The 17,699-nt window shown below is 56.7% G+C and overlaps 1 protein-coding gene across 8 annotated transcripts in view; it reads right to left on the bottom strand.

Annotated features, from left to right (window-relative positions):
- Positions 1 to 238: 238 nt before the first annotated feature.
- Positions 239 to 17,699, bottom strand: part of Lef1 (lymphoid enhancer binding factor 1) — an 86,372-nt gene continuing 68,911 nt past the window's right edge. For 6 of the 8 annotated variants that reach the window (XM_010641535.3, XM_010641538.3, XM_033756179.1 and 3 more), the window contains 3 exons: positions 14,686 to 14,793; positions 10,942 to 10,990; positions 239 to 473 (listed from right to left, as the gene is read on the bottom strand). In XM_010641535.3, coding sequence (XP_010639837.1) covers positions 394 to 473; positions 10,942 to 10,990; positions 14,686 to 14,793 — 237 coding nt within the window. In that variant the 3' untranslated portion in view covers positions 239 to 393. Of the gene's footprint in view, positions 474 to 10,273; positions 10,315 to 10,941; positions 10,991 to 14,685; positions 14,794 to 17,699 lie in introns of all 8 variants that reach the window. The other 2 variants (XM_010641536.3, XM_010641539.3) reach the window with 1 other exon arrangement.

Raw genomic sequence — 17,699 nt, 5'->3', positions numbered from 1 at the left:
CAAGCGCACATAAAATGAATCAAAGTTTTGCACTGTTAAATAAAAGCATTAGGAGAAAGGGAGGAACGAGGACAGAAACAGGGTCGCCCCCACAAACTCCTCCGCTGGGGTGTGACCGATGGACAGACGGACAGATGGACGCTGGCTGCGGGCACCAGGTGCTCCGGAAGTGAACCAGACATGGAGGGAAGCTTCCCGGCCGGCCGGCTGCTGGCGTTCTCGCGCGCTCTGTGCCTTCTTTTTTAAAAAACCGTTTGATGCTTTCTGGACCGGGGCTGCTGCAGTAGGGATGGCGGTGATTGTCTCCGCGGAGCTGTGTCTTAGCAGGGACCTGGGGCAGGCTGGCGCCCGCGCTCCGGGCCGCCTGGGGAAACCGTGGAGACGCCTTGGTCTTCAGCAAGCTTCCATCTCCAGCAGAGGTCCCGGGGTCGCTGCCTTGGCTTTGCACGTTGGGAATGAGCTGCGTTTGCCACCTCGGGAAGGAACAAAGGAGAGCATCAGCGCGTCTGCCCGGCCTCCCCCGGGGACTGGTGTGCACAGCGCGCCTCTTCAGGTGTAGGCGCTGCCTGGGCCACTCGCCCAGCGCATGTGCACATACGTGTTAGACGTGGGTCACAGTCAAAAGGAAAACAGCTCCAGGAGGCCAAACAGGAACTGGACACAGGTGGAAGAGGGCCGCTGTGTGGTGTTGGGCGGCTCTGGTCCTCTGTGGGGAGCCAGTTCCCCACTCTGCGCCGCAGTAAACGGCACTGAGCGCCCCACACAGCCCACCTGCACGGCCACCGCCACCCAGCAGCTGCGCTCCGACCCGCCGCTCACACCCCGAGGTGGGAAGCGTCCACTCTCAGAAGAGCTTCTAGTACTCGGGGTTTTCTTCTCCTACCACAGGGAGACCTTGGAAGGGGCCCTCAGCAAGTGACGTGACTGGGGGCGAGAATGGTTTTCAAACAAGAAGCCCCAAACTCAAAAGCCTTAACCATATGAGATCTAAGAAAAATGACTAAAAGTCAAACGCAAGATGCTTAACGAGGTACACCACCCCAGCACCAGGACAAGAAAAGGAGAAGCAAGGACACTGAAAAAGACAAAGGTGCAGGGGCAGAAGGGGTCCACAGTGCTGTCCCTCCCACCCCACGCCCACCTGCAGCCTCCCGTGTCCCCCTCGGCTGGGGTCTGACACTGGGGTGTCCTTGTCACGAGCATAGGTTTCCTCTTAAAAATTAATTCTGGATCACTGCGGGCTGCTCTATGCTTTTATCAGCGAGGAGAGAGGAACCAGAGGAGATTCCGTAATGAACACAGTGTGGGTGGTGAGTTCCGGTCTACAAAGTGCTTCCCCAGGGCACAGAGACCCTCAGCATGGAGCTGTGCCCCTCGCCACGGCTCGATGCAGTGTCCTCACCGGCTTCCGGCCAAGGCTAGCACCTGAGAAAGTGGTGAGGAAACAGCGCACCAAGACACAGAGCCAGCAGATGTAGAGAGCTCGCCGTCAAGAGGCCTTCAGCTCCTGCGACACAGACCTCGCCTGGTTGCACAGGAAGTGTGACGACACAGGGACGGCGGGGCTGGATGCAGGAAGACTGAAGGCCCACGCAGGCCCTGCTCCTCCGAGGGAGGAGCGGGACTCAGTGTGGGCCGGTGCAGAGCCCCTGAGTTCCAAAGGCTGGGTCCAGGTGGCCTTTCCTCTCTGGGGACAGGAGCCTCTGCTTCCTAGTGGAGCGTGACCCCTGGATAGAGGTGGTCTCTGGCGGGAGACCTCCACGCCCATCCCAGGGGAGCCCCCTCTGTGGCCCTGCTGTGACTGCAGCAGGCTGCCCTGGTCTGTGGTCTCCCTGGCCCTGTGCCGCCCTCCCCTTCCCGGGCCGGGTATGCGTGGCGGCAGCCACTCGCCGCGAGCACGGATGTGCCTGCCCACAGGTCTCCGCATGACCCTGCAGGCCCACTCCCCTACAGCCCAGCACTCTTGTGCCCTGATGGCATCACCGTCCCCAGAAGAGCTGGCTTCAGGGGCCACCATGTGGCTGCCCAGCAAAGTGACTTGTTCCGTCCACTGCTCCCTGTCAGCCAGCCGGAGAGCGGCCCAGGAACTCCCTCACTCTCCCAGGAGGCAGCGTGTCCCTGGCTGCTGTTGCAAATAGGTGAGTGGTAAAAACTTTTATCATAGTGAAAGACAGAGCCATCAATACCTTTCTCCCCCCCCCCCCCAACACACTTATCCTGTCATCCTTGCCACTTTCTGAAGCAAAACTAGAAGTGAGGTCTTGATTGCTGCTTTGATGTCCTGAATAGATTCAAAGCTTCCACCTTTCGTGGCCATTTTGGTGCTGGGGAGAAGCCACGAGTCGCATGGTGCCAGATCTGGGGACTGAGGTGGATGAGAACAGTGTCGTGTGTTTACGAGCTGCCTTTGTTGGCCGGCAGCAGCATTCACTGTGGTTTTGATCATGCCTTGTGAAAGCACGGACGAGGACTCCAGAGCTGCTTCCGAGAGTGGCAGGGACAACAGGATAAGTGTATTTGAGCCAAGGGGAGTCCTAGCAGTGTGTCTCGCTGTCATACATGTTTAAAATGCAAACATTCACCGTTAGTCCCATCCCTGCTGGGTGGACCTGTTCTTACCTCCAAACGGGAGAAGCGGGGCTGCCTCTCAGGTATAAACAGGTCAAGTCAAGGTGCTCTGATTTTCTTCAAGAAACCGCAGGCAGGGAGGCCCTGGCATGGAGAAGCCCCTCCAAGGCTGCGGCGACACTGGGCAGCAATCACGGCCCCATGGCCACAGCTCTGTGGCCTGCATCCAAGGGGCTCCCTCTGCCAGGGGCCACCGCGGGCCCTCCGTGACCCAGGAGCCCTGGCTGTCCTGCCCCGAGCCGCAGTACCCAGCGACTGTCCTACCAACCGAGCAGTCAAGGAGCCTGGGCACCCCAGGTGGGCCTGGCATGGGGGTGGTGCCGCCCAAGCAGCCCCGGGGCCTCAGTGGCAACGCGGCGAGGAGAGGGGGCCCCATCACAAAGCAGAAGCGGCCAGGAGGAGCCGGCAGGGAGGAGAGGAGGACAGAGGTCAGGAGGGGCTCCCCAGCCCAGGGACATGGGTGTCATAGCCTCTGATAGCTCGCAGGGCTGTGTTAGCTGGGAGCAGGGGCTCCAGGTGCTGCGGGGCAGCGGCCCAACCTCTAGGACAGAGTGCGGATCAGCTCTGAGGGGTGATGGGTGGGTGCCACCGACAGAGCCATCATCTGTCGTGGGCAGCAGCAGAATGGCCGGTCTCACTGTCCTCAGCAGTGTCCTCAGGGAGCAGTCAGGCAAGGTGACCCCTAGAGGGCAGCACTGGCCTGTCCCCCACGTCCAGGTAGCCTGAGCGTAGGACACTGTGGAGAGGAGGTACGAAAAACGAGTCCCCAATCTCTGATCAGACTTCACGTGAGCAACTTCCTGGGGCCGGCAGGCCAGCACCGCACGTGCTGCCTGTGTGCAGGTTAGGAGTCTCGGCCTGAAGAGGCCGGGCCTCTGGTGACCGCCACCGGAGCACAGGGCAGAGTTCACACCTACACTCTGAGCACACTTGACCCCCAGCCCGGCTGAAGTTCATCTTCTCCCTCCGTCAGGAGACATGGCCTGCACCCTGGGAGAGGGGACTCTCCCCAGAGAGCAGGACAGACAGCTGAATGCACCCAGGCCTCGAACGGACACCTCTGAGATTCCATGGCCGCCTACAGAGCCGCAGCGGCTCCTTGGTGGCACCGGATGGAAAAACAGTTTTGTTTCCGCAGCTGAACGCGTGCTCAGCCTGCAGAGCCCAGCTCCCCAGGGTGTGGGAGGCAGGACGGCCACCAGCCTGACCAGGCTCAGGCTGACTCAGGATGTGACAGCCCCTTCCCAGCGCAGGAGACAGGACCTGCACAGGGGAGCTGCGAAAGCCGTCTGACTGCAAACCACAGCCTCATGGGGACAGGTCGCCTGAGCGGGTGCCCCCAGAGCCTCCATCCTGCACCTCTGCTCTCCCTGGAGAGGTGGAAACTCCACCTTCTACCTGGGCCGCAGCATCAAACACACAGTGTGCTCCGCGCTCTCTCCTTTTCTTTCCAATCTCTTTCCTCTGTGACACCTGCACTTGGGCGTCTGAACCACGGGTCAGGCACACAGAAGGGACAGCTGGTGCAGGGTGACAGCCGAAGTCCTGCGGACGGGCCCTGGGAGGCTGGGTCCTGTGCACCTACCCCAGTCCTCAGAGAACCCCAAGGCCCGTCTTCAGCTGTGAAGGGTACAATAAGCTGCTGTCCCTCACCGAAGGTGGGGAGGGGACAAACATGCGCAGCTCGGCAAGGACATGGTTATGGGAGCCACCGCCGTCGGGCTGGGGCAAGACCGCAGCTAAAGAGGGGCTGTGGACCCAGCCTGCTGAGGAGGTCACAGGGAGGAGGGGCCTGTGGAGAACCAGGGCATCACTCGGGGTCCCCAGTGTCAGCCCCATTTCTGTGGTTCCAACGTCACAGGCCCCTGGCTAGCCTGTCCAGGGACACCCTTGCAGACTACAAAATAATTAAAGCAGCTGTCAGGAAGCAGTGCCCCCTAAAAACACAAGGACAAGTGAGTAAAGCGAGCCCCAAGAGGGGAAGTCACTGAGAACCCACAGGATGGACAGTCAACCTGGACACAGGATGGAGAAGCACGGAGACCTGGGCCAGGGTGGCTGCACTGTCCACAGACACGCTCCTGAGCTCCGGCTGTCACAGGGTGACATCAGGCTGGCAGGCTCCCAGCAGGGCCGCTCCCTCACTGGGTCCTTGGGACGTGCAGGGCGGGACAGGAAGCTAACCACACCCGGGACCCCCAGGGGAGGCTCACAGCCGCCCTCCCATGCATGCACACCGGACAGCCAGGGCACACAGCAAAATGAGGAAAGGTGGTTCTAAAATTCTGCATCGTCCCTGAATATACCCAGCAATGGCTCTAAAAACCCACGTTGACAGGTGGTAAACTTCCGGCATTCTGGGAGACTCCCCATCCTGAGGGCTCTCCGCACAGCCCAAACTGGGCAGGAAGAAAGCATCGAAAGCATCCTATCAAACATAGTTTGTCTAAGACAATTCTTTTTTATGCTATGAGCTATTTAGCGCATCAATCTGAACCCTATTTCGGGGGTGTGAACAACACAAAAACATTGTGCACCTCAAAGCCTTAGCACCTCCTGCTTGCCTCACCTCTCCTGCTACTCTGCTGACGGCACCTAACCCATTGGTTCAGAGTCCCTTCCCCACGCCTGCTCCCCAAGGCGACTTAAATCCAACTTCATCACTAAGCAGAGAAGGGAATGGACGGAGAGAGTCTTAGAAGACAGAGAGGTGTTTCAGAAACTTGAGCCTTTCCAATGGATCATGACCACCAGCTACTGAGGCCAAAGACTGTCCGCTCCTGTGACACCTCTCCCGCTGACACCCCAGACGCTGCTGGCCAGGGAGGGAGCTGACCCGGGCCAGGCCCCCAGCATCCCCACAGTGGGCCCTGAAAGGCTCACTTGTCTCAGGGACTCTGACACAGCACCACACCCACGTGGGAGACCTGCAGAGCGGGACGTTGGCTGGGCCGGTGGAAGCCGGGCAGGGCGGCATCTGGACAGCTTCCCGGGCCTCTTCCAGCCCCCGCACCCCGCCCTGCTATTGTCTCTGGGCTCCACCAGATGCGCTTGTGTCCTTAGAGTGCACCCATCTCCTCTTCCACATCCCACGGTACCCACGGTGTGGTGGGCGCCAGGGCCCACGACTGTACCGAGTGGTGAACCAGGGCTTTTGCACTCAGCTGCACCCCATCCCTTCTGTGTTCTGAGACAAGGTCTTGCTAAGTCACTAAGTTGCCTAGGCTGGGCTCAAACTTGTGATCTTCCTGCCTCAGCTTGGGCTGATGAAAACCACACAGCCTGTCCTCTGCCACCACAGCAGGTGTACCTGGCTCTCCTCCCCCAGACCTCAGCCCCTCCCCGTCCTTAACCCACTCCTGCTGTTCACCAAGCGAGGACCAGCCAGGCCCAGGACATTGCTGCCTGGTGGTCCCCACCTGCTTTTTGCTCTGAGACTCTTGACAAGCCTCAAGGTGCCTCCAACGTCCTTTTCAGATTATCGTTTCTTAAAAGCCTAGCTTTATTTTCTCACTCAAGCTTACTGGCGCATGGCGTGGGTGACCACATCTGTCCTCGGGAGGGGAGGCGACCTTGGAGCCAGGAACATCACCTGGCCTGGCCAGTTGGAACTCGGGTCACCAACTGGGACGCTGGGACAGACAGCCTGTCTGCGGCTCTCTGTTCTGGGCGGGCAGCCACCCCACATTCCTCCCCACCCTCCACAGTGTCCTGGGGCCGGAGCCCCAGTTCCCAAGCCCGCCTCCTCCTCTGGCCCTGGTACCCCAGCACACACTGTCATCAGGAGGAAGCCAGAAACAGGTTTTTTAAGCGATGTAAATCCAAGCATGGCACAATTAACTACCGTGTTCCACTCTGTGCTCAGCAATTACCTCGCCCACAGAGCTGATGGCCCAGGGCGGTAAAGGGGGGAGTTTTCCCTTCGTTAAAGAATACAGCTGAATTCTTCATTACAAGTCTGCAAGACAGACACTATGCCAAAGCTGAAAACAGGGATAGTGGACCGTGCACACGTGTTTGTGTTTGATCGCAGGAGTGTTCTAGCTTCTGAAGTTTGCAGCTTGTTTCTACTTTTAAAGTAGCTCTTTGATATTTTAAAACCTAAAGTAATGCATTAAAGTCTCGAAATACCTTGTCAACTTATGAAATTCCGAAATGGCCAACTTTGATGTATGTTTTGCGGAAGTGCTGATGACCTGGTTTAAGAAGCGAACTTCTGAGGGAGCCTCCTGCCGCACAGCTCCTTGTCCTTTGCTTGACTCCTTCCGTGCCTTGGTTCGGTCAGGAAGCAGGGACGTTTATGGCCGGGTCCCCACCCGGGGCCTGACAGACTCCAGAGGGGCCTCGCCTCTCAGCAGCACGGCGTGTGCACCGGCTCAAGGACGCCGCCTCCCCCTCCCTCTGTCCGCAGGCCTCTCGCTGTCTTCATCGGTCAAATGTGCTGCTCAGCACAGCGCAGACCGTTCTGTAACTATGCACTCAGGCTCTCATCCTGGACTGAAAGGTCCTCCGGGAAGGGATGAGTCCCACGGAGCGAGCACCTGCTTCCCCAGTGCAGTTCCCGACTTGCAGGGATGCCCCAGGCTGTTTGCAGAATGAGTAAATAAATGTTGGTGTCTACAACACAGCCCTTCCAGCTGGCTCATTCCCCAGGCAAATCCAAGTCAGCCCACAGTTCTGAAAGCACTCTGCTTGCTATGGACCCAGTCCCAATCACCCTGCAGCTGCAGGTCAAGGTGGCAGGCACCTCCTTAGAGGCACAGGGTGACAGCCTGGGTGTGCGTGTGGGCAGCCCAGGAGCTGAAGTGGCCGTTCCCACTGGTGACAGGAAACGGAAGCACTAGGAATTTTCTTTAAGGACACAGTCAGTGCACTCTCCACAGACCTCTTCGGGAAGCCTGGCTTCCTCCACCCCTGTGCCTGGGAAGCTGCAGGTCTCACCTGACACCTGTCCTCAGCTGCTTCCGAGGCCAGGCTGGCCCCAGGGTGACCGTCGTCAGCGAGCAGACCCGCCCAGTCCAGGCCACATGGCGCCTCTCATGACAGGGACAGGAGTGGGGACCTGGAGGGTTGGTGGGGGCACAGCGGGTCTCAGTGCCCGAGGAACCCTGAGTCCAGAGGCTCCAAGGAACCTGGAATCTCCACACCGGCCAGCCAGAGGCCTCGTGTTCGCTTCTCAGTGTGTTCTTTCATTCTCCTTTACTTGGGTCTGCAGCTCTGGGGAACCCGGGCCTTCGCACAGAGCTGCGCTCCTGCGTTAGATTTTTCCTTTTGAGCCAGCCCCTCACTCGGCTGCCCATTCTCTCCAGGACAGAGGCTGTTCCCAGTTTTCCTCTCCTCACTGTTGCCTGCTTCTGGAAGAGCACACACTTCCACTTTTCAGCAACAGCCACACTCTTCCAAGTGCCACCCTGCTTCCTCAGCACCCGGCGCAGGACAGCAAGGGCCGCCTGCAGGTCTGGCCTGGACGACACTGCGCGCTGTTCAGGAGCATGGACGCACCTAAGCAGTCGCCACGGCATCCAGCGGCTTTTTGGAGCCCCTAAGTGGAGCTGCAGAAGGAGTGGGCCTGCTCCGCCTCCTCCCGACTGGGAACCTGAGCGTGGGCCGCTTCTCTCCAGGTCCTCATCCAGGGACCGCGAAAGCCACTGGTCAGGAAGAAGGGGTCCAAGAGGGGGCCCGGAGAAGCGGACAGAGCGAAGCCCAAACTGGGGTCACGGCTGGGCTTGCTGGGCCTCCGGGGGATCCTCACCTGGGTCAAGAGGACACTTTGCCTTCGGAAAACACAAGTGGTTGAAAGGCATGGGGCAGCTGGGACTCACGAGGAAAAAGACATGGTGCCTTTGGGACACAAGTCCACTGGGCCCCAGCTTTTCCATCAAGATAAATCATGTCCGTCACGAAGAACACCAGGCTGAGGATGAGATAAGTACTGAAATACACTTTTGCGTGACCTTTGTGGCATGTTTTTGAGGCGGTATTAATTACGATGTAGCTCAGGCTGACCCTGAACTGACTCCAGAGCCCAGGCTCTGTGACCCTCCGGCCTCCATCTCCCCACACTGACTACATTTTCCTGATTTGTATTACAAATAGAAGGCTGAGGCCTTGCAGACAAGAGTGTGGGACGCAGTACTGAGTGCTGCCCTGGGCACCTCGCACGTAGAGGTAGGGTGTGGGAGAGCTGCCCGTCAGCCCAAAGGTCAGTGACAAAAGAAGATAGCATTCTTGCAAAACAACAACAAAACCCCAAAACACGAAGCGTGTGCCTTGCCTTTCACTGGACTGACTTCTGCAAGGCCAGAAGCGCCGGGCAAGACCAGACTCGGTGATCCCTGCACCCCTAACACCCAGCCAGGTGCTGGGATCGAGTTCACAGTGGTGCCCTCCGAGAGGCATCTGCAAGTGCTGACTGGTCCTGGGCAGGAAGGGCTGAGCCTCTTCCTGGGGAGGAACTGCTGGTCACTTGGGGGCTGTTTTGCCGGGATCCTTACATCGGATTAGTTCAGGAGAGCTGGGATCTCCGAGCGGACAAACCTGGGGAGTTGGAACAAGGCTGGGAGAGGGACTCAGCAGGGCTGAAGGTGCCCAGATGTGAGATCTGACACCAAAGCCCGCTGCAGGCTCTCCCCAGGAAAGGCGCTTGGCCATCAGCACCAAAGCGGAGTCCTAGGGGCTCAGCAAGCGGTCGCCTGTCCGGTCAGGAGCATCCCGCAGGCTGGGTTCTGAGCGAGGCCACCCGCCCGCCTGTCCTTGGGGTGGAAGCGTGCTCCCCGCACCCAGATGGCAGGTCAGCACCCTCAGCCTCTTCGGACCCTGCTACGAATTCTGTCCGGGCAGCATACACTTCTCCCAGGGAAAGGCGGAGCCAGGGCAGGAGGGGCCGAAGTGGGGCCCCGAGTGTGGGGAAGGGACGACAGCCTCACCCTGAGCCTGGCGGGGACACGGGTGCAGCCAGGCTGTGAGTAGGGAAATCCCCCGGGAGTGCAGGACCAGAGGGGACAGGGCTGGAAGGCCACTGCGACGGCGAGGGGGTGGCAAGAGCGCTGGGGCAGACAGGCAGGCGCTGGCAGCGGTGAGCGGGCGGGGTGGGGCCTGGGGACCCAGTAGTCGCCGTGCTGACTTCCTGGGGGCCCCGTGAACCGCCGGGGCGACACCTAGCGACCAGGCCAGTGATCATGTGAATAAAACAAAAGGAGCCCACGACGCAGAAGTGAGAACTGCTGCTCCTGAACCTCGGCCCGAGATCAGCCTCAGCTCCCAGCACAGGAAAAGCCTGGGTACAATTAATGGCTAATCAAATAAGTCTCTGTGCCGTATCTGAAAAAGCCAGGAAAACACGGAGCCCTTGAGTCCCTCAGGAGACTCGAAGTGGCTGGCTGCACAGAAGCCTCCACGGGCAGCCACACGGGCGTGGGCGCCCCGGGGCCCTCCTGGGCGGGGCTGGGGTGTCTGTCCCCGAACTCTGGTTCTCCCCTCCCTTTTGAGCAGGAAGATTTGCCAGCAGTAAGAAATGGCTGAGAAGGAAGAGTCAGGGTGGGAGTGCACACACTCGGGGTGGGGCTGGCACGGCCGGGGCACTGCTGACCCCCTCCTCTCTCGGAGCGGCGGGGGCAGGAAGGGTCACAGGACCAGAGTCGCTTACCACGTCTCAGATGTAGGCGGCTGTCAGTCTGGGACCTGTACCTGCAGAAAATCGTGTCTTTAACAAATGTTTCTAGAAGAGGCTTCCGCCCATTCCAAACACGCAGCAGCGACAACATCTCGAGGGCTCGTTTGCTTTGCTTTTTCTGATGCCACCCGGATGTGAGCATGGCTTGGAGTGGCCTCACTTTTGTGCCACAAAAATGGGACTGACGTGGACTTTGCTGAGGTCTCAAATCAGTGCACAAGAAAGAGCAACCCTGTAGTCGTGGTTTCTGTTCTTAAAATCCCCAACCAGAGCAAGACTCGGCAGGGCAACGAGGCAGCGTCTTGTGAGATTATTGTACAGAGTCGTATGATACAGTGTAAACAGAAAAGCAGCAGAAGGGTTAAAGCAAAGGAAACACAAGCAACAGAAGAGAGAGAGAGGGAGAGAGGCGGGGGGAGGGAGAGAATGTGGGTCACCCACGGTCGCCACCAGGATCGCAGGTGACAGATGGGGACGTGTTTTCACACATTCACAGGGACCTTCACACAGCCAGACTGACAGGAGAGGTCTCCTCAGAGCACAAGGAGAAGCAGAGTTAAGGGACACATGTGACAGTCACGGGCTAACGCAGCGCAAATGTGGTCACAAGGCGCTTGGCCGAAGGGTCCCGTGAACCCTACCTGATGCGGACTCCTGCAGCTTCTCTCTCTTCCTCTTCTTCTTCTTACCCTGCAGGGAGAGGGGCACGGTCAGGCCAGGATGCGGCAGGGTGTGGGGACAGACACGACGTGGAAGGACAAAGCGGGAGGGGACCGTCCCTCCCCCCTCGCCTGTGTGCACCACGAAACATCGCTCCGCGGCCTCATCTCCTCAGCAGCGTGGACACTCAGTGCCTGTTGCTGTCCGGTCACCCGGCCATGTCCCGGATGTGGACTTAGGGTAGCCAGCCTTGGGCGGTGCCCCTGCTCTTGTGAACACCACTCGGAACCAGCTCTCAAGGGCTCCGGATCGACAGTGACAGAGCGCACAGCCCACCGAGTCCGCGCAGCCCCGTGGCCAAGGTGCCACATAACCCAGGGGACACGGAAGGATGCGACAGACTGAGAAAACCGCGAACTGAGTGCTTCCTGCTTCCGGACACCGAGGGCCTGGCTTCCAAAGCCAGGCACGGTGACAGGTGTGAGTGCACTTTTAATTTCTCAGTGACAAACTAAGCAAGTCAGGGCCCGTTTAGAGTGGGGTTTGGTTTTCCGTTTTTCTTCACAAATACTTTGCCCCGCAGAAGCAGCATTACCGGGGCGTAGCCTCAGCTGACCTGTCTGGGGATGAGGGTCCTCCCTGGTACTTTCCCCACTGCCGGACACAGCTCACCCACGCTTCTCCACCCTACAGCGTCTGCGATAACCACACCAGGAAGCCACAGGAGACACGGCTGCCAGGCTGCACTGAGCACATGAGTGGTTCTCTCAAGGAGCACACAGGAGCGGCCACGCGTGCGGCCCAAGTGCTCTGCGGCCCGCCTCAGTGGGGTCTGTGCAGCCAGCACCGCCCATCCTGGCTCTGCCTGCCCAGCCCAGCCCATCTCTCCAGCAACCTGGCCAGTCTGTCCCCAGCCTCCCACTGGGCCGAGCCCGGGCACCGACGCCACTGACTGCACAGCTCAGTGAAGCCCTCGGCCACGGGAGACACCAGCATGGACAGAACACCACGCTCACAACACCCACTGCACTAAAGGCACACAGACTGTGCTGTGCCAGGACACGGAAGCCCCACTGAGACATTTAGCTCCTCAGTCCCGAGAAGGCGCAAGCCGTTCCTCGTGTCCGAGCAAACTGCGATGCCCAGGGCACTGTGACATTATACCACCGAGTCGCGTTCACTGCGGCCTCACAGATGGGCCGGCACTTGGCCCCACACTCTGGACTCTTGTCCTGCCCGTTACCCCGAGCACAGCATCTGTAACTGGCCGCGACCATGTGACGGAGCCTTGCCTGCCTTCCTGGCTGGATAAAGACGGTGGGAAGGAAGCTGGGTTCTCCTTTAATTCAAGGTACACAAAAAACAATTCCTTAAAAACCATGTAGAGAAAAAACTTTAAAGGTGAACTCATGCTGCACTCGCTTTCTTTAAAACTATTTTCTTTTCGAGCCAGGCATTGTAGTACACTCCAGTAATCTCAGCACTCGGGAGGCTGAGGCAGGAGGATTGCCGGGGCTACCTAGTGCTTTCAAAGCTAGCGTGGATTATATAGCAAGACTCTACTTAAAAATAAGCCAAAAGATGACAATGACTTTCTTTTAATCCTCACATAGGGAGAAAAGGCGAGAGAGCAAGATAGAAAAAGGGAGAGAATACGTGTGTTTCTTTTACATCCTTTACAAAGTTAAACTCATCACTTAAGGATCGGAAGAGACACTGAAAGGCAGTAATGCTAATCCCTGCAAAGTCTCAGCACAGTAGAGCTTTGGTGTGGGGACGGGGAAGGGCAGTGGGCTGTTCTCTGCCCCAGGGTCCCGCCGAGCATAAGGGAGGTGGTGGTAATCACCGCTCCACCCAGGAGCAGGCTCAGGGCTGCACATCCACTCAGGGAGGCGCTGGTGTAGTCGCCGCTTCGCCGCCCCACAGCCAAGGACAGACTTCCTCACCCGAGGGACAAAGGGACATTCCCGCCGAGCAGTGAGGGTCAGAGTGACCTAGGCGTGTGAGCCTGCCCGTCGGCCACGGGGTGGTCACCACAGTGGCCCTGGGGAGTGGGTGCACCATGCACAGGAAACGCGGTGGCGCAGACTCCCTGCCTTCCAGTCGCACGCAGGGGTTCAGCTCTGACCCCCAGTGGCTCGGTACTGGAAACGCAGCTCATTCCCACACGGGTTTCAGAGGTTCTGGGTCTTCTGTGGCCTGCACGGCCAGGACATGCGTCCTTGTCACCAACTGTGGGGACGAAAGCCCCATGGGACTATCTACACACTAAGAGATAGCTTCGTTCTTACTTAAAATTTTCTTTTTGGTTGAGACAGTCTTATTTTGTAGTTCACTGGCCTTGAATTCACTATGTAATCCAGGCTGGCCTTAACTCGCAGACTCCTGCCTCCACCTCCCGAGCACGGAGATTACAGGCTTGCACCACCACGCCTGGCCTCCCCTTTTGGAGGGGACGATTCCATTTCTGCTAAGGCGCTCCTGGCTGGCTTTCCTGCGGCCAGTCTCACGTGGACTGAGAAATGTTCCACAGTCCTAACCCTGAGCCAGATGGGGAGCAGTGGCAGCCTCGGGAGGTGATCAGAGTTCAGCCCTCGGGAAAGCCTCGGCTCCCTCACCACTCCACGGGGGAGGACAAAGCAAGAGCACGGTGTGGTGCTAGGTTTTCGTCTCCAGGACTGCAAGGGGCACATTTTGTCTGTGAGCCCTCGGTCTATCCTATGGTTACAGCAGCCTGAACAAACCAAGAATGACCTTCAAATTATTCTAAGAGCTCAAAGAATCAAAATTATTCATTTTTATAAAATGATAAAACTTCAAATATATCACTTATAATATGCTTTCTAAGTAACAGCCCTTGCCATATCAAGACACCCAAACTGCACAGAACAGGAAGAGGGGCCAGGAGCAGGTAGTTCCTGCTGGGAAAATGAAATTAAACTCGGTGCGACCTGCTTGCCTGAAAAGGTACACTGTACTGCCAGGGTCTAGTGATACAGAGTAAAAGTTGTGTTCAGCTCTGATTCATCTGTGAGGAAAGAAAAAATCCGCTGAATACATTGTTTCCAGGAATTGTAAGGTGATATAATCCTTTAGAAAGAAATCTGACAGTATGTATCAGGTACTTTAAAACATTTATATTCTTTAAAAGCTCAACAATTCCATGGCTATAAATCCTACAGAGGGAAATCTGTTCGAATAGACATGCTCATTGCAGCACTATTTGTATTTTTGAAGGAAAAAATAGAAAACTTAAATGTCTAAAAGCAGAAAAAAATGGTGATCTAAACTGTGACATTCACTGAATGAAATACTCAGTCTGCCATAAATGATACACAAACACACACACACACACCAGGTAAGACACAAAATTCATGTACATACACACCTATATCCAAATTAGGGGGAAAACCACCAGGAGAAGTACCAGACTGGCAGGCAAACAGGAGTCTTGCCTTTACAGGGTGGGATTATGGGTTTCCTTTTTTAAACCTACATTTTCATATCAGAGTTTTACATTTTGATTTTTAAAAGGTTTTATTTTAAAAATGCATCAGCATCCTCTCCAAAATAATCGCGGCAGCTCACAGCCCTCAGCCCAGCGGGAGTGGGAGGGCGCCTGGACCTTCACTTCTGCGGCCACTGCCGCCACCAGTCTGCAGGCACAGGGAGACCCGGCCCGGCCCCACCGCGCGGAGCACAGCACCAAGGGAAGGGCGGCTTACGTAGTTGTCCCTCGCGGACCAGCCCGGGTACAGCTGCATGTGGAGCTGCCTCTCCTTGCGTGCGAGCTCGTAATACTTCGCCTGCTCCTCCCGAGACAGGGCGTGCCACTGCAACAGAGAGGAGGAGACGGGCGCGTGAGAGGGCGGCCGGGCAGCGGCGGGTGCGATGCCCTTCCACGACCCTACCGCTCACTGGCGTAAGACCGAGTGCTGGCGGCCGGAGGCCAGGCTGCCGCTGGTCTCCTTGTCCTGTTCTCCAGCATCTCAGGAAACGAGTCGATCTCCTCAGCACTGTGAGTTAACGGGCGCCCCTCCCAGCGCTGGCAGCAGGTCCTGGCGCCCGAGCCCAGCACCCTGTGTGGACGCCAGGGGGGATGATTTGAAGATGTGTTAGAGCAGCCATGCCCGTCCGACACACCACTCTGGCCGTGAACCTGAGGTCAGTCTGTCTCCGTGTCCTCCACGTCTCTGCCCGCTCACACACACGCACACGTGCACACGCCGTGTCTGCCTCACGTCCCAGATGCCAGCACTGGGGCCACCAACCGGATCTGGACGCCCAGCAGCCACAGGTGACAGCGTGGAGGTGGCAGCAGCAGCAGGAGATGTGAGCCCAAACCACGGGCTCCCCTCTGCTGCCCGGCTCCAGGCTGTGGCCCTTCCTGCCCTGCTTCCTGCCCAGCCTCAGCCATCCTGTGACTGATCATATTCTCCCCGATCTTGTTTCTCAAAAACAATTTGAAACAGGGAAAGCTGGCGTGATAGTGCAAGCCAGTAATCCCAGCACTCGGGAGGCTGAGGCAGGAGGATTGCTGCAAGTTTGAGGCCAGCTTGGGCTATACAGTGAGCTTAAAGCCAGTCTGGACTGCATAGTGAGACCCTGTCTCAAAAAAGCAAAACAAACAAAAACAGAACTTGCTGAGAAAACCCAGGATCATAAACACAAATGAACCCCCAGTGCCGATCAGGGTTGGATCTCCACTTGTACAACTAGGTATCTTCAGCTAACAGGGAAGCGAGGCTGGCAAAGGGTGCCAGCTGACAAAAAAAAAATACAAGGAGAAATAAGCAGGGCACACACTCAACTATTCCCCTGTACTGTCAGCTGCTTGAGTTTGCTCATTTTCTAATGCACAGAACCCACTCACAAATAAAAGATCATTCACCAGACTGAAATGCTTGGGGACACAATGGTGCCAATGTCTCCACTTTGGAAACAAAGCCAGACTAGAAAGATTGTCTTTCCTTGCAGGGGATTCTAAAATACTCTTCTACCGCTTTACGTTTGGAAAAATACAAAGTTTTTAAAAATCACATTTCACTATCAAAGTTTTTGCCAAGTTGTGGGAGAAATGCTCGTTTAAATTTTAGGAAACTGATACAGTTCTGTGGTAAGATTTTCTGATCACAAAGTTGTGGCAAATGGATTTCCCTTAAGAGCCACAAAAGTCTGAAAAGTAAAAGCTAACATTAAAGTAAGATTTGTGCCATTTGTATTTATAATAGGAATCAAGAAAACTTTGATTAATTCATAGGAATGAACATTTCTGTTTTAGACAGTAAGGATGAATAAAAAAATCAAAAGATAAAACGTCCCGGGATGGATTGAAGATCTACTTTTAAGAACTCTTAATTATCCCGGTGCAGAACTCCATGGTGGGGAGCCAGGGCTTTGAAGAGCTCGCAGGGACAGCCCCACAGAGAGGAGCCGGGAAGGGTTACAAAACCTGATCTTAATCAGAGATCTCAGAGGCCTGTAAATAGAAGCAGGTGTCCAAATCAAAGACAGCGAGACCCCAAATGAGAACCACCTTGGAGGACACAGGAGTGGAGCCGGGATGGTTTAGGGAGCTGGGAAGGCAGCACCGGTGGGGACCGCGCATTAGACACAGGGAGCACAGTCCACACAGACCTCACGCGCTCCCTCGGGCAGGAAAGCAATCCCTGCTGGAGGGCTGGGGGCCTTCTGCTCAGAGGAGAGAAAGGAGGAAGCTAAGAGCGGTTCACGAGCCGAAATAAAAACGTCAGTCCTCGCCTGGTTTCTTCTAGAGTCAGGGAGAACGGTCAGCAGCCTATGGGTTTCTCAGGCGGAGTCCTTCAAAGATGATGGGATGTGTTCATCTGCTATGATCCGGCTTGGGAAACCATCGTGAGTATCGTTATTAAGTGTTTAAGAATCTGCAGGGAGATGGGGCATCAAACCCAGGACACTAAAACAAACTATAATCTACTGCTGCACCCTGTGCCTGGAACCCTGGCGTCTCGCAGATTGGAAATGACCGCAGGTTGAGGTTGGCCCGCAGGAATGGATACCACAGGATTTCTGCTTCCCACCTCTGCACTGGCTGCTGCCTCCCGCGCGTCTGCTGTTAGGGACACAGACACACTGGGTCTGGAACAAATGGAAAAACCAACAGCAGCTGGCGTGCGCTCCTCCGCGCCCCAGGGTGGCCCGGTCCCTCAGCTGGGTGCCAGAGCAGATCTGAGCTTCTTGCAAAGTGTAAAGGAAGCACACAAGGCGATCAGTGAGAGAAGCTCCAGGAAGACAGACAGGAGGCCGGTCTTTCCCAAAAGGAAAAGGGATGCAGAGATGGGATGGGCTGGGGGAGAAAGGGACAGAAAGAGGAGGAAACAGTGCCAGGCACGTGTACCAGCTCCCCACGGGCGCGTGATCTTTATGTGCTGCCATGTTTGAAAATTTTATTTTATTACTGCTTTTTTGTGGGTACCGGGGACTGAACTCAGGACCTTGTGCTTGCGAGGCAGGCAGCAGAACCACTGAGCCAAATCCCTGGCACGAAACGTTTTTTTAAACGATGGAAAACTTCTGAAATTTTAACACAGCTACAGTGAAAGCATCACTTGAATCGGACAGACTCAGATTCGTTGGCCGCTCTTCAGATACCTAAGCAAAGCCATTTCAGATTCCACAGAAAGCACTCAGCGGACGGCCCCAGGCTTTGCCACCGGCCGGTGGGGCAGGGATGCGCACAGGGCCGGGAGCCTCGATGTGG

The sequence above is a fragment of the Fukomys damarensis genome, unplaced genomic scaffold, assembly GCF_012274545.1.
Source record: "Fukomys damarensis isolate Sample0158 unplaced genomic scaffold, DMR_v1.0_HiC HiC_scaffold_25, whole genome shotgun sequence".
Lineage (NCBI taxonomy): Eukaryota > Metazoa > Chordata > Mammalia > Rodentia > Bathyergidae > Fukomys > Fukomys damarensis.
Note: the sequence above shows the minus strand (reverse complement) of the source record. Positions and strands in the feature narration are given on the sequence as shown.